This window comes from Mugil cephalus, chromosome 13 (assembly GCF_022458985.1).
Source record: "Mugil cephalus isolate CIBA_MC_2020 chromosome 13, CIBA_Mcephalus_1.1, whole genome shotgun sequence".
NCBI classification, from domain to species: domain Eukaryota; kingdom Metazoa; phylum Chordata; class Actinopteri; order Mugiliformes; family Mugilidae; genus Mugil; species Mugil cephalus.
In genome coordinates this window covers 6,278,966-6,302,756 of record NC_061782.1, presented here as the reverse complement: position 1 = coordinate 6,302,756, position 23,791 = coordinate 6,278,966, and the positions used below count along the sequence as shown (strand labels likewise).

The 23,791-nt window shown below is 45.8% G+C and overlaps 1 protein-coding gene across 7 annotated transcripts in view; it reads left to right on the top strand.

The window, feature by feature from the left end:
- Positions 1-23,791, top strand: part of cpeb3 (cytoplasmic polyadenylation element binding protein 3) — a 41,764-nt gene that overhangs the window by 13,647 nt on the left and 4,326 nt on the right. For 5 of the 7 annotated variants that reach the window (XM_047603971.1, XM_047603975.1, XM_047603972.1 and 2 more), the window contains 7 exons: positions 3,632-3,688; positions 7,399-7,422; positions 9,395-9,562; positions 11,431-11,520; positions 20,239-20,357; positions 22,096-22,210; positions 22,684-22,865. In XM_047603971.1, coding sequence (XP_047459927.1) covers positions 3,632-3,688; positions 7,399-7,422; positions 9,395-9,562; positions 11,431-11,520; positions 20,239-20,357; positions 22,096-22,210; positions 22,684-22,865 — 755 coding nt within the window. The remainder of the gene's footprint in view (positions 1-3,631; positions 3,689-7,398; positions 7,423-9,394; positions 9,563-11,430; positions 11,521-20,238; positions 20,358-22,095; positions 22,211-22,683; positions 22,866-23,791) is intronic. The other 2 variants (XM_047603970.1, XM_047603974.1) reach the window with 1 other exon arrangement.

The window sequence follows — 23,791 nt, the reverse complement described above, 5'->3', positions numbered from 1 at the left end:
GGACGTGTTAAAGGTTAGATCGCACCTTGCTTCCAATAAACTGCACTGCACCACCACAGTGCTATATTTTGTTATGGTGGAAAATCCATGACTCTTGCAAGCATGACTGAGCTAATTCGGTCCAGGCAACAAAACAAGTCCGGGCTTGTTTTGTCTATTAAAGAAACACGGTTTGTCCAGATCTCACAAAACCATGAAATGCTGCTGGAAGCATCTGAGCAGTGCTTCGAGGGGTTAACGGCATTCAGCAAGTCACCGGTTACAATTTGGTAGTTTTACGATCACTTTTATGAAACAATAAATGACAAGACATTTTCAGTTTTACTTCATCAAACAGTTTGTTGTTCTATGAATAATTTTCTACGACTCTAATTTTCACGTGCGTTGGTTTGGTAGTAACAGAGACTTTGGCCTTGTTGTAATGGCGAGGGTTGTTTTGGTTTAGCTCGAGCTTGTAGGAAGTGGAATAAGTAGGTCACTCTTGCACAGACGCACAAAAAATTCTCACCAGGCCCAGCATCCCGTTCAGTCTTTCCATTCATCTGTTGGCTGCATGCAAAACTCAGGCAACCTGTTGGGTTTTGACATGTTTCTTTACCCCGTCCCTGCTAATGTGTTTGTAATTGAAGATTTTTTTGGCAGTAGTCAGTAAGACGTGAGGCTTTGGGGCACCCTGCTGCTGAGTGGTTGTTTTTTTTTTTTTTTCCGGTAGGGTTAACAATCCACATCTTTCTGTTGGCACACCTGCTTTCTGAACGTCTGCAGGGGCTTTTTTTCTTTTCCTGAAGGTGTTATTGGGGGCTTTTTTTAATGTGGACCAGAGGAAGCAAGACACAACCAAAGTAGATGAGAGGAGGTCCAGGTGGGGCACAGTCGGTGGGGTTGGCCTCGTGGAATTTAGTGTCAGATACAACTGCAGAGGAACTTGAAGAACAACGTTCCTGTAGTTACTGTGATAATAGATAGGTTTGTTGATTAGTACCAGCGTCCCAGATGTTTTTGGCTGCTCATTGTCCTGCCCGTAGTAAGATGGTGCTCTGAGGGTTCGGGTTAAGACTTGGGTTAGGACAAGGGTTAGGGTTAAGTTGTAGACCTTCTTCAAACCCAAAAAATCAAATCAGAAATAAGCATTTTTATTCATGTTTTAAGTCTGTCTCTTCACACTTGTCGGAAAGACAGACTCTAAATGTTTTTGCCCTCTATATTAGACGCTATAAACCCATCAGCCCCCACCTTGACCTGACCAGGCACCCCCCAACCCCATAGCAATGACACTTTTTGGTGGCAGCAGCCATCCCCACCCTGGCGCAGACAAACTTGGTTTAGGAACAACTAAAAAAGACTTATTGTCTCCAAATTAACCAGATCCCAAACTGACCAGGTATTTGTGAGATGATCCGCAGAGGCTTTTCCCCTCAAAGGCCCCCACTAACATCATTCTGTTACCAGACACCGCAGGACACCCTCAGAAGGCCCATGTCCATTCTTTGATGAGTCACAACTGATTTGGAGGCACCAGAAAGACCTACATCATATTAGGATATTCATAAACCTTGTCGTCTTTGGTTTGTTGTCGCCTGTTAATCTGACCTTCGTGGGGGCTCATGCTCTCCCACGGTGACATCTTTGGAGCAGACTTTGTCTAGCTAGGCCATCTCCTGATCTTTTACCCATTTCTACCGGAGCGGGCACAGTGAGGTCATTGTCCAGTTTGCAGATTAGGGTCAGGCATGTGAAGGGGGAGTTTCAGTTGGATCCTCGCCTAAGGAAGTGGATGCCGTGTCTCTCCCGAGCGACTGCACTGCTGTCCGACCGTCACGGAGAGGTTGAGAATAGCTCAGGCGTTCTGTGAGGAAATGTCACCAGAACAGCAGTGGCAGCGGCAGCAACTCCGGGGCCCCTCGGGCCCTGCCACTCAGCTCCTGGGGGAAGCAGATGGCACATGCCCAAAGTTATTTTAAGGCTTAAAGAAGGCAACTGCCCCCCCATGCCCCCACCCTGTGTCTCCCAAAATGACAAACAAACAGCAAGCACCGACCTCTGTGCTTGTTTTAACATTTACCCTCCAATGAGCAAAGTCACAGCTTTGACTGTGACTGTGTTCAGTGTAGCATACTGTCTGTAGTGTGTAATAGTGCTTTATTGATCTAATTTTTTTGTTTCTCCGGTACTAGACTAAAGTGCACAGTCTGTACTGAGGATAAAAGTTTTTTTTTTTCTCAAGGACACTTAAGCCAGCCAGACATTTGGGCTGAAACCTTGTAATTTGGTGGGCGAACTAACAAATAGACCACCCACACATTTACCAATACATGGTTCTGTTGAACTTGGATGACAGCCCTAGCTTCACTATCAGATGGAAGGGTGGCGAGACAAAGAAAGCAGTGGTTGGTTAGGGAACCTTTAGTGTCCGGACACAGCAGTGGATGCTTTTGTCTTTCGGGCTGGAAATGGGAGAACGAACACGACACAAGGTCATACATCCACGTGTTCATGCAGACATGTGCGTGAATGCATGGGCTTGTCACACACTATCTGCCCCCGAGCTTCACTGTTGCCTGGATTCTGAGTGGCTGAGAGGAGTGTGGAAATCCACATCTGTGGAGCTGCAGGGTGGCTACCCACCCCCTTATCCTCCCCCTAACCCTGCCTCTCTGGTTTTCTACCAGGTCTAACTGCTAGCTCCACTCTTGTTTGCGAGCCAGGAAGAGGCCCCTCGCGGTCCCCACTATCTTTCTTCTGTGGCCGAATTTTGAAAGTCTTGTTTGCGACACAGCGGCTTGCAACACGAAGCCGGTGGGCCCATGCTCCGTATGGGGAAACATACACCAACAGTAAAGCGATATATCCGCGGCAGTGGTCCCCCTTAACCTTTAGCCCCAACACCACTCCAGTGTTACAATGACGTGATTCATCAGCAAATATTGATGTATGAAAAGCATCCCACTGATGTTTCTTCATCTCCTGCCTTTTTTAAATGACCCTAGGTAGGCTGCTTGCATGCTGGGTAATATAAAGCTGACGTAGGTGGATTGTGACACAGGGCCCTAATTGTCAGTGGTTAGGGATAGAGGGAGTGCCGCTGTGGCTTCCACTGCAAATGATGTTGACTGTGAGACAGCAATGTTTTATCATAAACCAGGTGGGCTATTTCTGCATCAGTTTGTTTTTCTGTTTGCTTCCTGCACCAGCAGGACGCCGGGCATGGAGATAACCCGGAAGTCTACCATTTAGAGAACCCACACCACCACCCTCTTTCCATAAAAGCACTGACAGATGGGCCCTTGTAACATGCACACGTTGCACCATAGCAGCTCGGTTGAATTCCTAGCCCATGTAGCCGCTTTTGTTTGCGCGAGCATATGTGCATATGAGATATGTGACAACAAAGGAATGTGTTCCCACCTCGTTATTCACATCTGCTGTCTGTGTTTGTCCTTTACGCCATTGTGTCGCTTTGAGTAAATGTGCTGTTTATTCGTTCCGTGTTCATCATGGCTGCCATTTCCCTCTGCACACAGTGGAATGAAATATGAATATGCGGCGACAGGCTGACTTTTATCAGCAATTTCCATGTTTTCCCTCCTTTGTAATGGTTTTCTTTTGCTTTTTTTTTTTTTTTCTTTGACAGGACGTATGGGCCTCAACTTTCATCACCCTGGAGCAGACCACATAATGCCATTGAACAGTAAGTCACGTTTTCATTAAGGGAATTAATCATGATCGTTTCAGATCTACAGAGAAGTGTTAATGCTGCTTTCTGTCTGCTTTGTTTGGAAAAATAATCAAGAATGGGAGGCCTTTTGGTTGCATGCCCTTATAATGAACATATGTCCTAGCCACGGGAGTCCATGTCAGTATGTGGTGGCGCACCTGCCTACCCTTTGCTAAGACCTGGATTCCCTGACACCATAAACCTCGGGCAGACCCCGTAGCGCAGTGGAAAGCACAGTTGACCTATGAATAGCACTTCCAGAAATACTCCCGACATGTAAAACTAGATTCTCCCTCAGTGTCCTGCCAGTCGGTCAAGAGTGACAAGAGACGAGGCAGCGGGGGGAGTCGAGTCTTTATCCCATATGCTGCAACAAAATCATCCAAGCCAGACCTTACCCTTTATGAATGGTCTTTGGATTCAATCAGTGACATGATTTTCTTAGGTCGCTTTCACATCAGAGCGGTTTGGTCCGCTTTAAACGGACCACCGTTCGTTTCCTCCGGTAGTCCGCTTCGTTTGAGCAGCTCTGGTACGCCTGGAAATGGGCGTCTCGGTTCGCTTGCAAGTAAACTGTGGTGCGGTTCATGAAGTGATGCAGTACGATGCATCTTGTGTGGTGTTAACAACTGACCGTCGTTGTATTGAAGCTACCACAGGGTTTGCTAATGGCTAACCTCCATTCTAGAAAAGCCTCTGTTTGTATTTTGGGAAGCACCCGCTTTTCTTTGACAGGCGACAGACACACATGTCCGACGCCGTCATGTTCTGTCGTGATTGTTTTATGGTGCTATTTTCACATTTTTGCACAAAAAGCATTTGCTGTAACAGTAATGTTATTTATAAGTTGTTGGTTGGTGTGAATTTGATCTGTTTTAGCCACGCTTCCCCAGGCCTTCTAGGTGCAATCGTCTTCTTTTTTTTTCCAGTCCAAACCTCAAGCAAAGGACGTCTTAACCGTCAGGTGATCAAGCCAAATCAGCAAAGCCCTAGTTTCCTCTCTGGACATGGCAGTAGGCCTACAGGGTATAGGAGCGGGTAACAGCAGAGGAAGCTCATCATAGAAAAACTTTCTCAGCGAAGCCGTTTCTAGCGTCACATCTTGACAGCACTGGTGCTCCCTCCCTCATTGTGCTCTTTTCATCATATGTATCCTCTGAGAACGTGTCTCGGATTGATGTTAAACTGTTGTGTCATGGGATTACGCTCAGGCAAGCCTAGATCTGTCCAGATCTTCCAAGTCTGCCAGGGATGACTCTCTCCGCCGCAGCCTGTGATGTGTGTAGACGGGGAAGCTTTTCTTTCAACTCGAAAGAGTTTTACTCCGCGTTTCTCCTTCATTTCTTCCCATTAGTGTCGAGGCGCCACGCTGTGAAAAACTGCGAGGGCTTTGCGCGGATGTTGTTGGCACTTGAAGTGAAGAAGAAACGGAGTGAGCGTAGGTCCTCCGTCTAGAGTTATTGGTGTTGTTCACTAGACAGATTAGTAGAAGTGCCTGGGGCTTTGAAAAGCGAGTGGAGCAGGAGACATCAAACTCATCATGCCCACTGGAATCAACCAGTTTCCTTTCAAACATTTTCTCTCTCTCCCAGACACCACACAGTTTGAAGAATGTACTTATTCTTAACCCCTCACTTTACTCCTGCGTCCTCTCCTCCCTCACGGATTGTGTTCTCTCTCCCCGAGACATCTGATGGTTTCCCAGCACAACGTTTTATTCATTTCACCCCGGTTGCTAGGTGACTTTGTTTCTACCAAGGCCAGGCGGTGAGAGGGCAAAGCTGCAGAGAGTCTGCCCAGGTTTTTTGGATTGAAGATCCAGATCTGCTTTAATGAAAACATAGCAAGGGAGAAGAGGCTCACAGACAATATATTCCCTGAGAGAAGCCAGAGGGGCAAGGCACATAATGGAGGCTCTCACAATGCAAAGGCCCATATTGGTTTTTGAGGCGACAAGTCTGCTTTTGTGACTGATGAGTTTAGAGGAGCAGGAGGCTCCGTTTAGTGCTGAGTTACCCCTCCTGCTGTTTGTTGGCATTTGCACCGTCCGCATTTCGTCTCTGTTGCGGTTTCATGCCCCAGCATGGCAGGATTTACATAAAAAAAAAAAAAGTGTTTGTGGGAACATTTCAGGAGGAAACACTCAACACGCAATCCTGAAACAAGATGAGGGATTTAGCAATGTAATACCTGAGTTACATCAATTTAAAAACTAGCTGTGATCCAGTTAGTGCTCAGTATGCAGACGAAAGCTTGACAAAGAGATAGTGAATGTATCATGAAGTAAGTAAGATAATGCAGCTCATTTTGACAAAATAAATCCCAATGCCAGCTTCTTTGAGTGCTTTTTAGGACACTTAATACTACACATTTTTCAAGGGATGGAGATATGTGATATACACCGATCAGCCACAACATTATGACCACTGACAGGTGAAGTAAATAACAATCGATCATCTCGTGAAAATACAAGCTGGGTTCTGGGAAGCCTTTGGACCTGGCGTTAATGTGGATGTTCCTTAGGCATGTAGCACCCACCTAGACCAGACCAGGCGCCCCCACCGCCCCCACCCCCCATAGCAATGACAGCAGCCACAGACACACACACAAAAAAACGGTTTAGGAAAAAGTGTTGACCTTGCCTCTAAATTCCCTAGATCCCAAAATAACCCACACTGTGATAGCAGACAACACAGGACACCCTCAGAAGGTCCATGTCCATTCTCTGATGAGTCACAACTGTTTTGGAGGTACAAGGGAGACCTGCACAATATAAGGAAGGTGGTCATAATGTTATGCTAGATCGGTGTATGATAGTTTGGTTCTATAATACATTGAAATGCATTTGAGATTTAGGGTTTTTACCTAAATCCCCAAAATAAGAAGCTGGTGAGTCAGGTTTTAATTCATTTTTGTCAAACTGAGTAACATGGTTTGCAGTGGATTAGTTAATTATTAGCCAAATTTAGTTATTTTCTATATTGTTAATACCATTTGGTGACATGAGACAATTAATATCGATATCTGGTGCATATCATTTTTGCCTTGCTGTAGATTTCCATCAGTTCAGCTGGTATCAGAACCTCGAGGCACGTCCGTGCGTTCCTCTTATCCTGTGGGAAGTTTCCACTTGCGCCTAACCCCGCCACACTCGACCCGAGAGCAACTTTTAATATTTTACCAAGGCCGCGATAATGACTAACCCGCTCTACCTCCGGCCCGGCCTGCACTCTGCTTTATGGCCTCATTTGTGAATATTCGCAGAGGATTAGCAGGAACCCGAGCCAGTTGCGCGTTCATTAAGCCGAGATTACAATCTTTGGCTATGGGGCGTTGCATTATGCCGCTAAACATCTCGCCCATTTCCGTGGCTAAGCCTCACCTATCGCCCTCCCCATTGCCGCGCAGCATCTGCACGCGCCTGTTGCCAAGGCAGGTGCAGCAGGTTTACCGTGGCCGGATGCCAGGCGGTAATAATCACTCCCGTCCCATTGCCGAAGCTTAGGTGTGGCCATCTGTGGTTCCACTGTAGTCTTAGAGATGTTGCCGGTTTGGTTTCTATCCACAAAACCCATGTCTCTGTATCTCTTTCCTGTCCTTGTTCCTGCCCCAACCCTCTGTCTCCTCCTTGTGTGTCCTCCTTGTGTCTCCTCCTTTCCTTCTCCCACTGTGCTGACAAGCAGCCCGGAGCTATGGCCGCAGAAGAGGTAACGTGTGGCATTTTCTCTGGGGTTCTGCTGGCCGCGTCTCTCTCTCTCTCTGTCTGTCTCCGAGGCTGAAGGGGATGAGGGGGGGTGGCCTTAGTGTGGTGTCACTATCTGCTTTTCATCTGTGCTGTGATTGAATGAAAATCATATTAATTTCCACACGGAGTTTTCCATGTGTCGCATTTAATCTGGACGAGGCATTGCTCCATCAAATCTGCCTATATGATTGTTGTTTTTGTTTTTTTTTTGCTTAAAGGCGAGAGGGAAAAAAAAAAGTTGTGATCGTTTTCTTCCCTCTCGCTTCTGAGTCAGTTTTCAAGTCAGTTTTTGGATCGCGCATCTCACCGTTAAAGTGTCATCAGGTCGGAAAAAAAACATATTGCGACGGCACGATGCTGCCGTCCAATAAAACCCCAAACCATAAAGCACATTTGGCTGGAGCGCTTCCAAAATTGATTTTAAGGGCTTCCCCTTTATGCTGACTCAGAAGTAATTCATCGCCGTGATGGCAAGGATGGGCGCTTCCGACGTGGCTCATCTCTGTCTTGATGTGCTTTTGAACTAATTCTGTCTTTCTTCAGCGAGGAGGAAGGAAAGCTGCTCGGGGACCTTTTCTGAGGTCACTGCAGTGCTGTGCTTTGGGGAGAGGGGAGGGACGGGGGGTGGGGGGTGGAGGGGTTACGCGGTATAGATGTGGTGTGGTGAAGCTGGCGAGGTGCAGTGAATGATATCTGAACCAAATTGCTTTCAGTAAAAGGTGATGCACTGTAGGCGCTGAGAGGAACACGCATACAGAAGAGGCAGGAAATGCTTCTACACAAATGCACCAATCAGGCATAACATTATGACCGCTGACTGGAGAAGTAAACAACTTGGGACGATTTAATGTTCTGCTGGGAAACTTTTGGACCTGCTTGCATTCATATGGCAGACATCTAATAGAAAAAAAGCATGAAAAAAGGTGTTGACCTGGCCACTGAATTCACTCCAAATGTGATCAAGTATCTGTGGGATGATCCAGAGGCTCCTCCCCTCAACCCATAGGACCCAACCACCCCCCAATATCAACATTTTATTGCCAGACAAGAAAGGACACCCTCAGAATGTCCATGTCCACTCTCCGATGAGTCACCACATTATTTAACAACACGCCCGACACACCTACAAATTATTTGGAAGGTAGTCATAATGTTACGCCTGATCGGTGTATATCTGCGCACAATTGGTGCAGTGCTCCAACCAACCAGAGCCATTGTGTTGCCAACCACTGCTTCCATCCATCACCACACGAAGCCCCGCCCAAACCATTTTGATTGGCCCAGCAGATCGCTCCCAGAGCGTAATCACTTCCTAACTGAGACGTTCCAGACCAACTTTCCCGCCCACGGACAATCTGTGGGCGGGTGAGCTGGCCTGGCGACGTCGGTCAGAAAATAGGAGCTACCTCCCATAGTTCATTTTTCAACCACGACCACGCTCATCGCCGGCTCATCAGCGGTCCCTCCATTCTCGTTAACGCATGTTGCTTAAAGGGTGGAAAGATCAGAGTAAAAATGGTGATAAGGAACAAATCAGTTCATCCTGTCTGGAAATTTAAAGTTTTTCATCTGGCTTTGTACAGTTGGCACCAAATGGGTATATATGCATTGGAAATAATTAACGTGGGTTATAACACATGTGACGGAGCTAAGATATAACTCTGCAATTGGTGTTTTTTAATATAACATTCTTACCACAATCCAAACTACTACTACTGCTGCTGCTGCTGCTGCTGCTGCTAAAAGCGTCTCCATATGTGATTAATCCACTCTGCCTCTCGTACCCCACACCTCTCCATCTTTTCCCTCCCCCCGTTATCCCTGTCCGTCTCCTTCTTCCTGGTGTCCTTTTTCGTTTTTCTTTCTTTCTTTCTTTCTTTCTTTCTTTCTTTCTTTCTTTCTTTCTTTCTTTCTCTTTCTTCATCTCCTCCCAGGTCGCTCCTGTCTCTTTCCCTTCGAAGACGGTTTCCTCGACGACGGCCACGGGGACCCCTCCCTGACTCCGGGCCTGAACTCGCCGACCCGCTGTCAGAACGGCGAGAGGATGGAGCGCTACTCCAGGAAGGTCTTCGTCGGAGGCCTCCCTCCCGACATAGACGAAGGTGAGCTTTTCATCTGCACCTGTGGAGACAGATGCTCACTCAACTTCAGGCCCTCTTTGTCAGCACCACCCTGCAGCAGATTTATGCTGATACACACCGTACAGTATATTCACACACACCCCCCCAGAACAAAGTGTGTTTTTGGCTGTTTGCCACTAACGGCTCCACTGGCACGTCTGAGCCTTGCTTAAGGGCACCTTCACTCTCCTTGTTGAGGATATTAAATTTTCACATTATTTAACTTTTTTTTTCTGTTTTGGCTGTTAAAAACTACTTTTAACCCCTAAACAAAAAACAGATGGCACGTTTTGGCAAATGCGTTTCTTGCTGAGTAAGATCAAAATACCACTCCCAAGCCTCACACAGCTCAAAAGCCTGGAAACACGTGGAAGCTACGCTAGTGCATAGACATTTGTATAGATTAGAGAATCAGTCACTGGAAAGAGCTCGAGCTTTGTACATGTTTTCACCTGGTTTCTAGCTGATAGAGCTGGGCCAGTGATAGCCTCCTGTTCACTGTAAACAAACAAAAGAGACAAATTTACATCACTGAGCTAAGGTTATCTACTGATATTTTTCATCATTTGCATCGTTTAGCCTGCAAAGAGTTTAATACAGAAGTTAGCGCTGGGTGTTATACCGGTTCGTATTTTTTTTTCCGTTATGATATGAATTTTTAATATACCTGCATACTGGTGTATTTGACTACACAGCGTTTGGAGCGTTGCGCCACGAGACACTGTTTCAGACCAGACCATTTCACCATGTAGCGCTTTTAGACATGCATGGTGCGACTGCTCCACTGCGAGGTGTGGTTAAGTTGGAAAAGTCTGAAAAATGAAGCAGCAGAACGAGAAGCCTTGTGCCAAAAAAAAATGGTGCTGGAATGGTTGTTTTTTTTTCCACGACTTCTGAGATCAGTCCCGTTTTGGATGACATGTCCCCCGGCTGTAGCTGTCCCTGAAAATGTCCCCAATTTTAGCTTTTTATGAAAGAGAAAAAAAAATGCACGCAGACTACAATTATTACGGTAGCCGGTCGCACTGCTATTGACATTTCAGACATTTTAGGCAGTTTAAATAAATAAATATGAGTAAATATGTCAAAATAAATGAAACCATAATTGGACCAGTTTAACATTTCATTCTTTTTATCTCCGAGCTGTAAATGTCCCAGATTTCCACATCAACAGGCAGTGCTGAGTGCACGAGTGCGTGTTCCAAACCGTGTGATGAGTGATTTGCAAATGTGGGACTAGCATCAAGAGGTCATCAGCCTCACATAACAACGGGGCCATGCAAACCTATTTTACTATCAGTGTGGGATTATTCTGCAATATTTACTCCTCATCACGGTAAAATAGTCCGTCTTTAGTCAATCTGCTGTATTAATTTCTCTCAACCAGTAGAACATGTGATCATGCGTGAAAAAAACAATGAATAAAATACCGTGATACTGTCAGAATCTTGAAAAACACCGTGATATACTATATATTTTTGGTCACACCGCCCAGCCCTAATGCGAAGTTTACTTTTATATGTGTCTACGCGGTCGAACAAGCACACCTACGACTCGAACCAATGCGCAGTACGTGCTCTTAGCCGGCTGAAAAATTCATGAGTTTCCACTGCACGCGTCGGCCCGGTGCAGACTGGATGTGCCCGGCCTGTGTTCCTGTTTAATTCAGTGGCAACTATACTGCAGCGGGAACAGGTCAAAAAATAGAAGCCCTGCCCCTCTCAGCTCCGAGTGTGTCTCTGCATGGCGTCCTGCGTATGCATATTACATGAGCGGCCGCGAGTGCGCGTTGAAATTGTATTAAAAATAACCCTTTCGCTTTTTTTTTTTCTCCTGCATTTCTTTTACAGACGAAATCACCAACAGTTTCCGCCGCTACGGGCACCTGGTGGTGGACTGGCCCCACAAAGCCGAGAGCAAGTCCTACTTCCCACCGAAAGGTAACAGCGGGTTCTCCGGGCCCAATCTGTATTTTCCCATCAGTCATCAAAGTCTGCACCAATAAATATCACGGCGGGCGCACGGCCGCCTCGGAGTTCAGCGAGGAGTCGCGTTACCAGAAATCTGCGGCTCACGCTGGGAGGCCGCGGTGGTGTCTGTTTATTTGAGCGGTGCCCTGTAGTCATCTCACAGAGAGACACCTGCAGCGTGTAATGGCTCCGTAACTGGCCACCGAGAGCTCTGACCTAACAACCGCTCGCTCCAAGGAGCACCTGAGAAGTGTGAAAGTTTCTCCCCTTTCCTGCGCGGACTCTCGGGTGTAATTTTTTTTTTTTAGGCAGGTGACGAGGGCCGTACCACCCTCCTCCTCCTCTTCGTCCAAGCCTCTACATCAGTCACTCGGGCCTGGGAGCTGCAGTGTGTCATATTAGGGAAGCTATTAAAGACGCTCTGGAAATAACTCACATTCCATAGGCAGATGGTAATACACTGCATCTGGAGGACCTGCAAAAATCTTTGCCAGTTTCTCCCCCACTCTCATTTTTCATCATCCCCTTCTTTCTTTTTTTTTTAGCTTGGAGGATTATTTTGAATAGGCTCTGCTCTACTAATATTCAAAGCCGGGAGAAAAAATGCATCATCCTTTTAGGGCAGTGAATGAGCTTACAGCAGCTGGAGGACTCCGCCATGTAAGGGGAGGAGACACGTGGGACTAGTGATCTGCGTAGAATTCATCTCGCGCTCTCTTTAATTTAAAACCCCACTGCAAAACTCCAAGGGAAGCTGCTAAAATATCCTGTTTATATCACACTCTCCGTATTAATCTCCATATTTACTTGGACAGACGCCCGGAGTCAGAGTTCCTAGCGCTAACAGCTTAAGGTTTAGAGGAAGTGCACGGGTGCGTGTGCGTGTCCCGAACCGTGTGATGAGTGATTTGCAAATGTGGGACTCGCATCGAGAGGTCATCGGCCTCATATAACCGTCCTTCAGAGGTTGACCGAATGGAAGATAGCTGTCACTTTCCATCCTACTTCATATTAAACCGCCGGCAGCATGCGTCTGTACGGTTATGAAAGTGTTTTGGTGCAGGTTATGACTCACATCGTGGCTCAGGCTGAGTATAGGGGCAGGGTTAGAGACGACTGGAAGTAAGATCAGACATGAACTTTTGAAATATTACGTCGTCTCCTCTCCAATTTATTTTTCCAATTCAGACTGTGTTGTGCGCTCACTGTAAAGCGTTTTGTCCGTCTGCAGCCTTTGCTTTTATCCCGCTGTCGTTAGTATATTTGTTATCAGTGGATATTTTTGTGGCGAAAGTCTGGTTTTATCGTGGCCTATTTCATCCCTGGTTTTTGTGGATCTATTATTAGAACTTAGTTTATTCACTATCTGAATGGCGGTGGCTGGAAAGTTGGACGGGATGAACGGAAAAGTATAACGTCTCTGTTTTTCATGCACATCTGGTCGTCGACGGTGAAACAGATTGTACCGTTTCAGGAGGATTTTGAGAGGTTCTGAGGAACTTAATGCTAATGCACGCGTATGAATTGGTTTTTAAGTCAAACGTAACATCCGCTCTAATCCGCACCGCTTTTTTAATTCCGTAAGATGCCATAAAATGCTATCGGATAATATCTGACATTTCGTTACCTTAATGTCCCCATGAATTAAAAGGGAGGTGCCCGCTTGAAAACCCCAATGATGTGCCGCATACCTAGCCTATTGCTGTTGGCTAGGCTAGTTAGCTGGTGTCCTCTTGTCGGTTGCTAGTTGGTAGCCAACTGTTTTTTCAGTTGGACTTGGTTTCTAAATGTGTTTTGCAGAGGGGAGAAGTGTTGGTTGACATGTAGTCGCATATCCCATCACTTCTTATCTACTGCTGTTGGCTAGGCTAGTTAGCTGGTGTCTTCTTGTTGGTTGCTAGCTCCTAGCTGACTGCTAGCCTGCTGGTTGGTTTTTCAGTTGGACTAGGTGTTTTGCCTTTTTATGCTTTTTTTTTTAGTTAATTCTGGGAAACAATAAAAATAATAATAAAAAAATAAATAAAAATATAGATGAGTCATCTTGCACTTGGGGGCGTATACTAATTTTACATGCAGTGAAACACTTACTTGAATATTCATGTCTCCTTGCTCCTCTTTCACGAGTAGCGCTGCTAGCTTTTGGATTTCAAAAACCTTTTTCCACAAATGTATACAATCAGTCTCACAATTTTAAGTTATGTACAGTGCTTTATTCATTTATTACAAGGAAATTGTACAACAAAGTTACTGATGGTCCTGTGTTTAGCCCATGTTTTCTGAATGGGAGTAAACTTGCTAACTCCACATAGACAGGCCCTGAGAATCAACAGTAAAAAAGTAGGAAGCTCAGTTGTAGCCACTGTTTGCTATGCAGCCACTTCCTAAGAATACATTTTCAGGACGTAGTCGTAGTGATAAGAGATATTTTCCTTGGCAGTTGGTGGAGAACAAAACTGAGTTAGAAGGACAGTAAACGCAGGACGTGAATCAGTGTGAGATGGGTCCAAAAAATGAGCTCATGCAGCTTTAAAAATATACCAGCCTTGTGTCATGATAAAGTTACTATTCAAACAGATGGAACATCTCTGTCTGATGCCGCGGTCTTGGCCGTCTTCCTGTCGCTCACGCCCTCTCTTATCACTGCAGCGCCGTCCGTCGTCACCGTTGCTGGCACTGAGCTGGAAAGGCCGGGGAGCTATTTCCGTCTGTGACTGGGGACAAAAAAAAAAAAGAGAGGAGGAGGAGGAGGGTTGTGTCGTCTGCAGCAGCCGGAGCATTGGGAGCATTGGGAGCCGATGCCCACGTCATAAAACAATGACGGCTTGTCGGGCTTGGTCCGAAGATGTTTTTCCTCTCGCTGCGGAGTCACAAATCTGGAATTTTATAACGTCTCGAGGCGAAGACACTGAAACAATCAGTGACGCCTTTCAAATCACTTCTTAAAAGCTTAAAAGACATTGTTTTCATAGTTTCTCTGTAAGTTCCCTACGTGACTGCGTTTTTGAGAAGTGCTTTATAAATAATGTTTACGGTTTATTATTGTCATCATCGGACAAAACAGCCGCATTTCCTCTTTTCCATTTTCTTTTCCATTTGCATCTATTTAAATGCAGCGGAGAGGAATCTCACATCTTGCCGTGTCATTCGCACTTTGCTTTATTTATTGTCTTTACCCTCCCTCGTTTTGGGATTCTGTTCAGCGGGTGGCTTCCTCAAATTGAGATGATTAGCGACGCTGCTCCTCTACTCTGTCACTAACTACTTTCCAATTGCTTTAAAGCCTCAAGGCCGGTATTTGTTTTCAGTGGAGCAGATGCCCGCGTGCCTAGCTTTGCTCCACCACTTCCAATTCTGCAGTGAGACGGCATTCGGTGGCAGAGTCTTCTTTTTTTCTTCTTTTTTTCTTCGCCTTTGCTGTCGTGCGGTATGTAGTAAACATGGAGGTTTGGCTTCGCGGAAAAATACCTCCAGGCTTTCGCGATGCACGTGTTTGTTTTTGAAGGTTTGCTCCCATGTGTCTTTGGCTGATTTTGTTTCTCGATCGTGGTTAGAGGTGCGGCTTTGGATCGAAGGGTCCCAGAGTGCGAAATGATAAGCTTGGATCTTAATATCGCTGCTGCGTTTATCCAGTCGCCGTGGATTAGATTTCGGCTAAACCAACATAACTTTCGGCTGATGAGATAATAGGGAGATTGCAATCTGAGACCAGTGGAAGGATGTTTGTGCGCCACTCAACGACTGATCTGACCCTACGGTATCAATTGCAAAGACATAATAGGAGAACCGTGCGCGAGGAAACAAATGCGACAGGCTGCTTTGACTCAGTCGAGTATATTTAGAGCAATAATCGCAAGTAATAGCTTAAAACTGAAGGAAACAATCAACATTTGTTTTTTATATACATCCAATAAATCTGAAGGTTATGTCTCATTTGAGCCAAAGCAATGAGCGCTGTGGGTTTTATGTCTTGGCCCGCTCCAACTAAACAATAAAAAAGAGTAGTCATTACGGAAAATACTTTACTGTATGCTTATTCTCTTTCTCACAATTAGATTAGAAGGTTGAACCCATGCTTCTGCCAAACAGGAAGCTAAAGCCAGGAGATCGATGGTATTAAATTAGCTTAGCGCTAGTCCCCGGCCAAGGAATAGTCCAGATCTTATCTGGGACTAGTAGTCAAAGGTGGATTTTCTTCAAACTGTCCGTTTGCCCACTGTATCCAGGCCTTTGTGCTAAGCTATAACTGGCTCCTTGTGGTTCATATTAAATGTACAGACTTGAAAAGTGGTAATGATGCCCTCACCCAGACTATTAACTATTAAGCCGCCATAAAGCCTGACTTAATACTCTTCCCGGTGGCAGTTCTTTGGTTAAGTGGTTGTGAGTTTTAGCGTTCAGTAATTTGACCAAACGTCCTCAGGTTGCTGTGGGAGTAACGGCCCCTCTGACGGAGCGAGTCGCGCTGCTGGCTCTCCGTTACGGGAAAGAATCGGCCCCGCATGATGTCACCGGATTGTACGCACGGCTCACGGGGGCCAAGTGCCGATCGCTCGCCTGTAAACATCCCCCTTTAGGGTGGAAAATGCAGCCGGCGTACGTATCCCTCTTCCTCACCAGACAGCGCTGGGAGCTCAGCAGCAGCAAAGCCCTATAAATCTCAGGCACGAGCCACTGCAGATCTGCGCTCTCCTCCCCTGGCGTAAGCCTCTGCAGTGCGCAAGGCTGACGGAAACAGAGACAGATCCTCAGCACCATTCAGACTAAATAGCAGAGCATTCAAGTGGCGTAGTGCCCTGTGGAATCTGGTGCAGTTTGCTGCAATGGGCGGCCTCTGGCAGCGAGGCGTATTAGTGCAAAGTCGCACCGCGTTCCCCCGGCTACAGACTGAATTTTCTTTCTTTTTTCTTTCGCAACGTCTGTATGATGTGTTGTAGACGTACGCGTCGATGGCAAGGTGCTGTGAAGGCTCTCAGTCCGGATCGTGGTGTATCGAAGACAAATGGACTAGTTCAGTTTCCCAAAGACGTTTCGCTACTTATCTAAGCAGCTCCTTCATTTCTAAATGACTGGTAGGGAGTTTTATAGATAGACTTTATTCATCCACGAGGAAAATTGCTTGGTCACACAGTGCAAAAAAGCAATTTCGAGACAGCAAAACAATCCCCGTATCAAAGAAACGCATCTTATATTTTGTTCAGAGACAAGAACTTTGTGCTTATTTTAAGATTTTTTTGTCAAGCAAAATAAGTTTTGCTTGACACAAATAAGCATTTTTTTTATTAATACAAGATGATTTGATTGAATATAACAATATTTTGCTTCTTTCTTGTAATGTTTGCAGTGCAGTAGCTCATTTGCTCATGAAAAAACACCCTTGTAGTAAAAAGAAAGATGGGTGTAAGACATTAAAAAAAAAAAAAATTTAATTTATAAAATAATATAAAATATTATAAGAAAATAAATAGGATTTGCATGTGATTTTATTAGGAGCTGCTGTTTGTGGATGCTGCAAAACGGCGGCGAGGCAGCAACGTTTTCTTGAATTCTCACTTTTCCCCACCTCAACAACTGATTTTTATTAGAGACATAAATCTTTCCCGGACGTTCGCTGCCTCCACCTGTAAGTTTCCCGTTGCCCAGACAGGTGTGGATGATGTAAGAGGAGTTCACACGGGGCTACTGCTCGCTGTGAAATGGAGTGGAGCGCCCTGAAATGGTCGTCCGTCTGGCTTTCTAGGCTCCTCTCATCAGGGCCGCTCCGATTCGAGGCTCCGTTTAAGTAGCAGCTCTCTTTTCGTCTCCTTCCCATCTATGTCCGAACTCTCCCGTTTGTGTGGAAGTCATTCATGCCGCTCCTCTCCTTCTCTTCCTACCTTTTCTCACTTGTTTGCTCTCTCTTTCCATCCGTCTCACTTCTCCAACCCCTCCTCCTTCTTCTCCTCCTCCTCCTCCTTCTTCTTCTTCTTCTTCTGTTTCTTCTTCTCTGTCTCTCTCTTCTGCCCTGGGTCAGGGAACATGTTGTTCCCTCCTTCAGACTGTATAAGCTGCTGGCTAGCTCTGCCTTTTCATGCCGTTTTCACTGAGCAAGACTTTTTTTTTTTCTTTTTTTCTTTTTTCTCCGAGGGGGGATGTCAGAGCTTAACCACATGATTCCTCCCAATGACAAACCCTCTTTATGTAAGCCTGCAACACAGAAACAGAGGCCTTATGTCGGGTGATGACAAGGCGCGTGGAGGAAGATGCACAAACTTGTCCTTATGTCGAGTGTGATTCTGTATTTCCTGCATGTGCAGTTTTTGCAGTTTTTGCAGTTTTTGCACGCAACGGTGCAGCGTGTTACTAAGGAAAACATTACAGCCCCACTGAGCTTATTAGCCTGCAAATAACAAGTGCGGAATTATTTTAATTAGCGAGAGCCTCTGTGGCTACTTTGCATAATATAGTAGGTACACACAAAGACTCAATATCATGTGTGATGCTATATTAGCGTAGAACAAAATCTAATATTGATCCACCAGGACACGTTACTATCATTAATGCATGGCACATTTAGCTTTAATATTCATAGTTAACCTACTATTATCTTCAACTATTATCTTCAACGTTTTTCAGGCCAAGGACCCCAAACTGATGGAGACATTAAGTAGGGACCCCCTACCTGCTATATGTACTATATATTTTTGCATTCAATATTAAGCTATCCCTTATCCTTACTATTAAGTTCGATGCATGTTAATGTTTATGTTAAGAAATATAAATATAAAAAAATATATACACATATATAAAAATGTTTAATCAACCAAGGATTTTGCGACCTCCTCTGCAGTACCTCTGCAGACCCCCAGGGGTCGGACCCCCTGTTGAAGACATGTGATCTATCGTGATATATGTATCATTTCAAAGGATTAGTGCCATCAGCCACAACATTATGACCACAGACAGTAGATATGAATGACATATTGTGACAAACAGTGCTGGGAAACCTTTGGATACCATAGCAATGACACTCCTTGATGTCACACACAAACAATAAAGGTAATAAAGGTTTAGGAACAACTCAAAGCATGAAGAACAGCACAACAGACCCTCAGAAGGTCCATCAATCCCTGATGACCTTCAGTTTATTTTCTAGATTTTCTAATGTACATTCCTGAAAACTTAAGAAAAACTAAATGTGAAAAGTGTCTATTCTCACCTCCCAAGACACACATGCAAGGAAAACACATACACGAGAAGCTGTGACCAGCAGTTATCTTATGATGTTTGGCGGATTCTGTAAAACGCTGATTCTGGGTCCTGTTCCATTTGTTGTTGTCGCCCAGTTTTGTGCACACACACGTGGTTTTCTTCCACTTCAAAGACATCAGATGGAAATGCTGAAGCCTAATATGACACAAAGTGATCTGCACACATTTCTGCGGATGTACGCAAAGTCAGAAGGGACACGGTTGTCATCGCCGCTCCGGGAGGGCGGGGGGGGCGGACGGCGTCACATCAAATGCTTGAGGATACACGCCGCTGACTCAGGCCTCTATTGAGGACACGCGAGCCTGCTTACGCACCTTTGAGGCCCTTTATTTTTATTTATTTTTTTCCTTCACAACCCTCCCCTCCCTGCTCCTCCCCTCCCCTCCCCTCCGCTCCCATGCCCTGATACATACACACACACATACACTCAGACGTAGCCACATACCACAGCTGACTGGGTTTGCCGAGTCAGGCCTTTTTTGTTCTCCTTTTGTGCTCGTCTCGACAGTAGCAGCTCCTCTCAGGAATGCTGAAAGTGAAACGTGACGGTTGCGCATTCCTCTTTGTCGCTGCCACTCATGCACTTGTCCACAAAAGCGCGTGACGGTCTGGGTTTATGGGCGTGTGCTGGCGAGTCACACTAAACGCACACGCACGAGTTTTGCAGTGATCCAGAGAGACGCTCTGCAAGGTAGCGTGCTCTGGAAGGGACAGTTGACGGGGGGTGCGATCTTGCGGACGGACAGGATCTTGTGTTCCCCTGACTTGACATCAGCCCCTTTTGTGAATTCACTAGCTAGCTCTCAAGAAAGTGGATTTGGTCTCTCGCCTTAAATCAGACCTCTGTTTCCCACTGATCCCTGCAGCTCTGTGTGATGGATGCACCGTGCTGAATTGGTTTTCTGTCCCTCCCGAAGCGGCTTAATAGCTCCGACCTTGGACGAGGTCTCTCCTCTCGGTGGTGAATAATTCAGTAGTACAGAGTGACTGTCTGAATTTCTCTTTCTTTGTGCCCTCGCCGAGGCACCGGCGAACTCTCCCTACCTGCCACAGCGCTCCGGAAGATCTGCCGTGCGCCGGGCTGATCAATTTTGCATGGCTGCTTTAGAAGCGAAGCCCTCCGAGCCATTTAATCCGCGGCGGCGCAGGCAGCAGGGGAGTCTCACGGAGGCAGGCGAGGGAAATGAGTACAGAAGGAGACGCCACAAGGTCATATGCCTCCGTGGGCCCAAGTTGTCTGAAACTATGAATTGTTAGAAGGAAAAGTACACGAGGCCTAGTCATGGGACTGTCACTTGTTCATTATCGTCGCTGTAAAAATATTCAAACTTGTACGACGGACTTTGTAAAGACTCACGGTCTCAGGGCTGTGACTTTTAAACAGAGTTGGAGAATTGTTGTTTATGTTTTTCATAAAGTCCTGTTCCCCTCCCTTTACAGGCTACGCCTTCCTGCTGTTCCAGGAAGAGACTTCGGTTCAGGCCCTGATCGACGCCTGCATCGAGGAGGACAGTAAACTCTACCTGTGTGTGTCCAGTCCCACCATCAAAGACAAACCGGTGAGTGAAAAACGTGAAAAATATTTGGGGTCAAAAGAGCTTTTTCTTGTTTTGACTCCCCTGTATTGAGGCACCAATATTTCCTTCAATTTATGGAAATCTTACACCGATTTATAACATTATGACCACTGACACGAGGAGTGAATAACACGGACCATCAACTTTTCGGACCTGATATTCATGTGGATGTTACTCAGACATGTACCACCTACCTACCTGCATTAGGAAGGCGGTTGTAATGTTATGTCTGATCGGTGTACAGTGACAATACAAAAGCACTTATTAAGAAACAATACTGTAAATAAGAGTCTGCAGTGGTTCTGTGAGATTTTACTTGCATGGTAGCATGTTTGTGCCCACCATGATCATTAAGGATTGACTTAGAACTCAAATGTAAAAATATGAACAAAGTGAATGAAGTGAGTATCTGCTCCGAATGTTCACGCCAATCAGTCGAATACTTTTTATAACGTGTACACAGATAGCTAGCTAGGTAGCACCATATATACAGATATGTGGACCCCTTCGTGGCCAACGTCACTGTGACGTCATGATGTTAGCTGGAGGCAAAGCAGAGGGAAGCTTGAGGCGACACTGTCACTGTCAGCCGTGAAAATTTCATCTTGCTGTATGTTTTGGTGCCAAACAAGTTGTCGTAGACAACTTTTGTTATGACGATTAAAAGAAAAGATTGGAGTGGCACAATAAACAACACACACACTTCATATCAGATAAGATTAATATGTAATGCATCATTAGTTTCAGCCTGGATAACGTTAGGGGTTAGAATAAATTGTGAGTGAAGTTACATTAAATAAGTTCATTCTTATTTTGGGGATTCGTGTTACATATTAATGCTAATGCTAACCACTAGCTAAGTTTCAGGGGTGTCCAAGCAGAAGTTGCATTTACTACGTTACCCTCCACAGTGGTTCCACTTACTTCTTGTAATATCTTTGTTGGAGAGGCTTCAGTTGATAAAGACAGACCAGACTTCGTCCCGTCTGTGTCCTCCTTTGGTCAAGTCATCCATCCAGTGAGTGAGAGTGTAGGGGTCGGTGAATATAGTCCCATCAGTCAGACTCACGGTCTCAGGGAGTGAATGTATTAGTACATTCTCTAAAATACGCATTTTCCTCGTCCATCTTTGCCAAAACAATCTGTTCACATAGTCTCTGAGATGTTTAGCCTCCAGTTAAGCCCCGCCCCTCAAAAAATGTCACATTGTTTACAAACCGTGAAGGGATCTCTATGTCTATAATGTATGATGTGGGTGGTACAGCGAGACGGTTCTGGATTCAAACCCAATGATCATCTGGGACCTCTCTGTGTGAAGTTTGCTTGTTTGGCTTCCTCCCACAGTCCAGAGACATGCTCGTTAGCTTACTCGATGAATTGAAATCGGTCGTAGGTGTGTAAGTGAGACTCGTGTACCCCGCGACCCTCTAGAGGACAGAGTGACTTCTAACCCTGTTTGCAGTTGGAGACGTCCTTTATATGACGTTTTTTATAAGCATGCTTCTTGGAAAAAAAGAACTTTTGAGCCGAGCTGCTTTCTTATTCCATTAGCAATCTGTAGAGGTTCAGTGGACAGTGGATCACCAGACATTTGTAGGGACTGGGAATATCTCTACAAGTTTGCGCTACCATAATAAGTATAAAAATAACAATTGTTGAGATATTTCAGTTTGTGTTGGACAGTTTCAGAGCCTTAAAAATGACCGTCTGTCGTCTACAGGTCCAGATCCGTCCCTGGAACCTGAGCGACAGCGACTTCGTCATGGACGGCTCCCAACCTCTGGATCCCCGCAAGACTATCTTTGTTGGAGGGGTTCCGCGTCCTCTGCGTGCAGGTAACTGGGGCTAATATTGATTAAAACTGTTGTTTTGGGGTTTTTTTTTTTTTTTTTTTGGCCAAATAAGTCTCCAAATTAGCTTCATAACATCGACTGGCATGGAGCGCAGAGTCCGGAGGCTGTAATGAAAGTTCTCCCTGTGAGAAAGCAATCCTCTGCTTGGGTTTCCAGGACCCGGGCCAAGTGATCATCGTGTTAAGAATTCATGGTGTAATGGAAGGCGCACTCTTTCTGTTCTTGGGATAAACATCGCTGGCTTGTCTGCAATGTGACCCACGCTAATTATACCAGCAGTTTGAGGCTGCCGCTCAGATGAATAGTGGAGCACGGTGGAGTTTTACATCAGTTAATAAAAGATTATCACGAAAGTTAAACCGATTATCCCGTTTATTAAAACAAACGAAGCCAACTGCGATGCCATATTTAATATGTACGCTAATAAACGTTTCCCTTTCCTTCTTTCTCTTCAGTGGAGCTGGCTATGATCATGGACCGGCTGTACGGAGGGGTTTGCTACGCCGGCATTGACACCGACCCGGAGCTCAAATATCCGAAGGGCGCCGGACGCGTGGCCTTCTCCAACCAGCAGAGCTACATAGCCGCCATCAGCGCTCGCTTCGTTCAGCTGCAGCACAATGACATCGACAAAAGGGTGAGCGGGTTCGCGAGCTCCGTTCACACAGTCCCCTCCTCTCGAAGCGCGCGGCGCCCGAGCCACAAGTTTGGTCCTCGCAGTCATTCCTATGGCAAAAAAAACTGCAGCGCTGAACTCTGAGCTCGAGTCGTCTCCCATGTATCAGAGCTCTCATTATAGTTGGGTTTTCAGCCAGCTGCTCAGTGCAGCCTACAATAACGGAAGGCCGTGCCTGGCTGTGTAATCACCCTGGCCTTTGGCTGCCGGAGTCTCGACAGATGTTTCAAGTTGCAGACACATAGGGTTTAATTATAGTAGTTCCTTATGCATGTATATCCTCTCAGGCTGTGCTGCAGCCCGGTTATTTTAGTCACGCCGGCCAATTGCAGCGGGACAGATTGTGACCAAGAGAGACTGGTTGTCAGCCAGAAAGCCGAGTCTCTGCAGGGCGGGGCAGCCCACCCCGCCTCAGCTATCACCATCTATCTTCAGTGGGGGTTTAGGGTGTCTTTATTGTGACTGGAACCGGGTGGCAATGAAAATAATGCTGAAAAGAAGAAGAAGAAGCAGAAGAAGAAGAAGAAGAAAACTTATTTTGAGCCATTAACTGGCAAAGTTTTTATTTTTTTCGTTTTCTGTTATAAATAGATGCCATAAATGATTTTATGACCATGTTCACTGCGGACCAGAGGAAGTGGAGCACAAGTGGAACATTCTTGAGATGCGTGGGCTCAGAGTTGTAGATGATGCCCGTTTGGTGCAGGTTTTATCCTTTTTTTTCAGCCTAAACAATTCCCTCAACTCTTGACACAGAATCTAATTCCCACTGGTTAGTTTAGTATTAGTGTTTAGTAAACGAGCATCGCTTCTTCTCGTTTGTCTCGCGGAGCCGTTGCTCTCGTCTGCGGGTTCTGCGCTGCAGCTGAGGAGGACGGTCTCCTGCT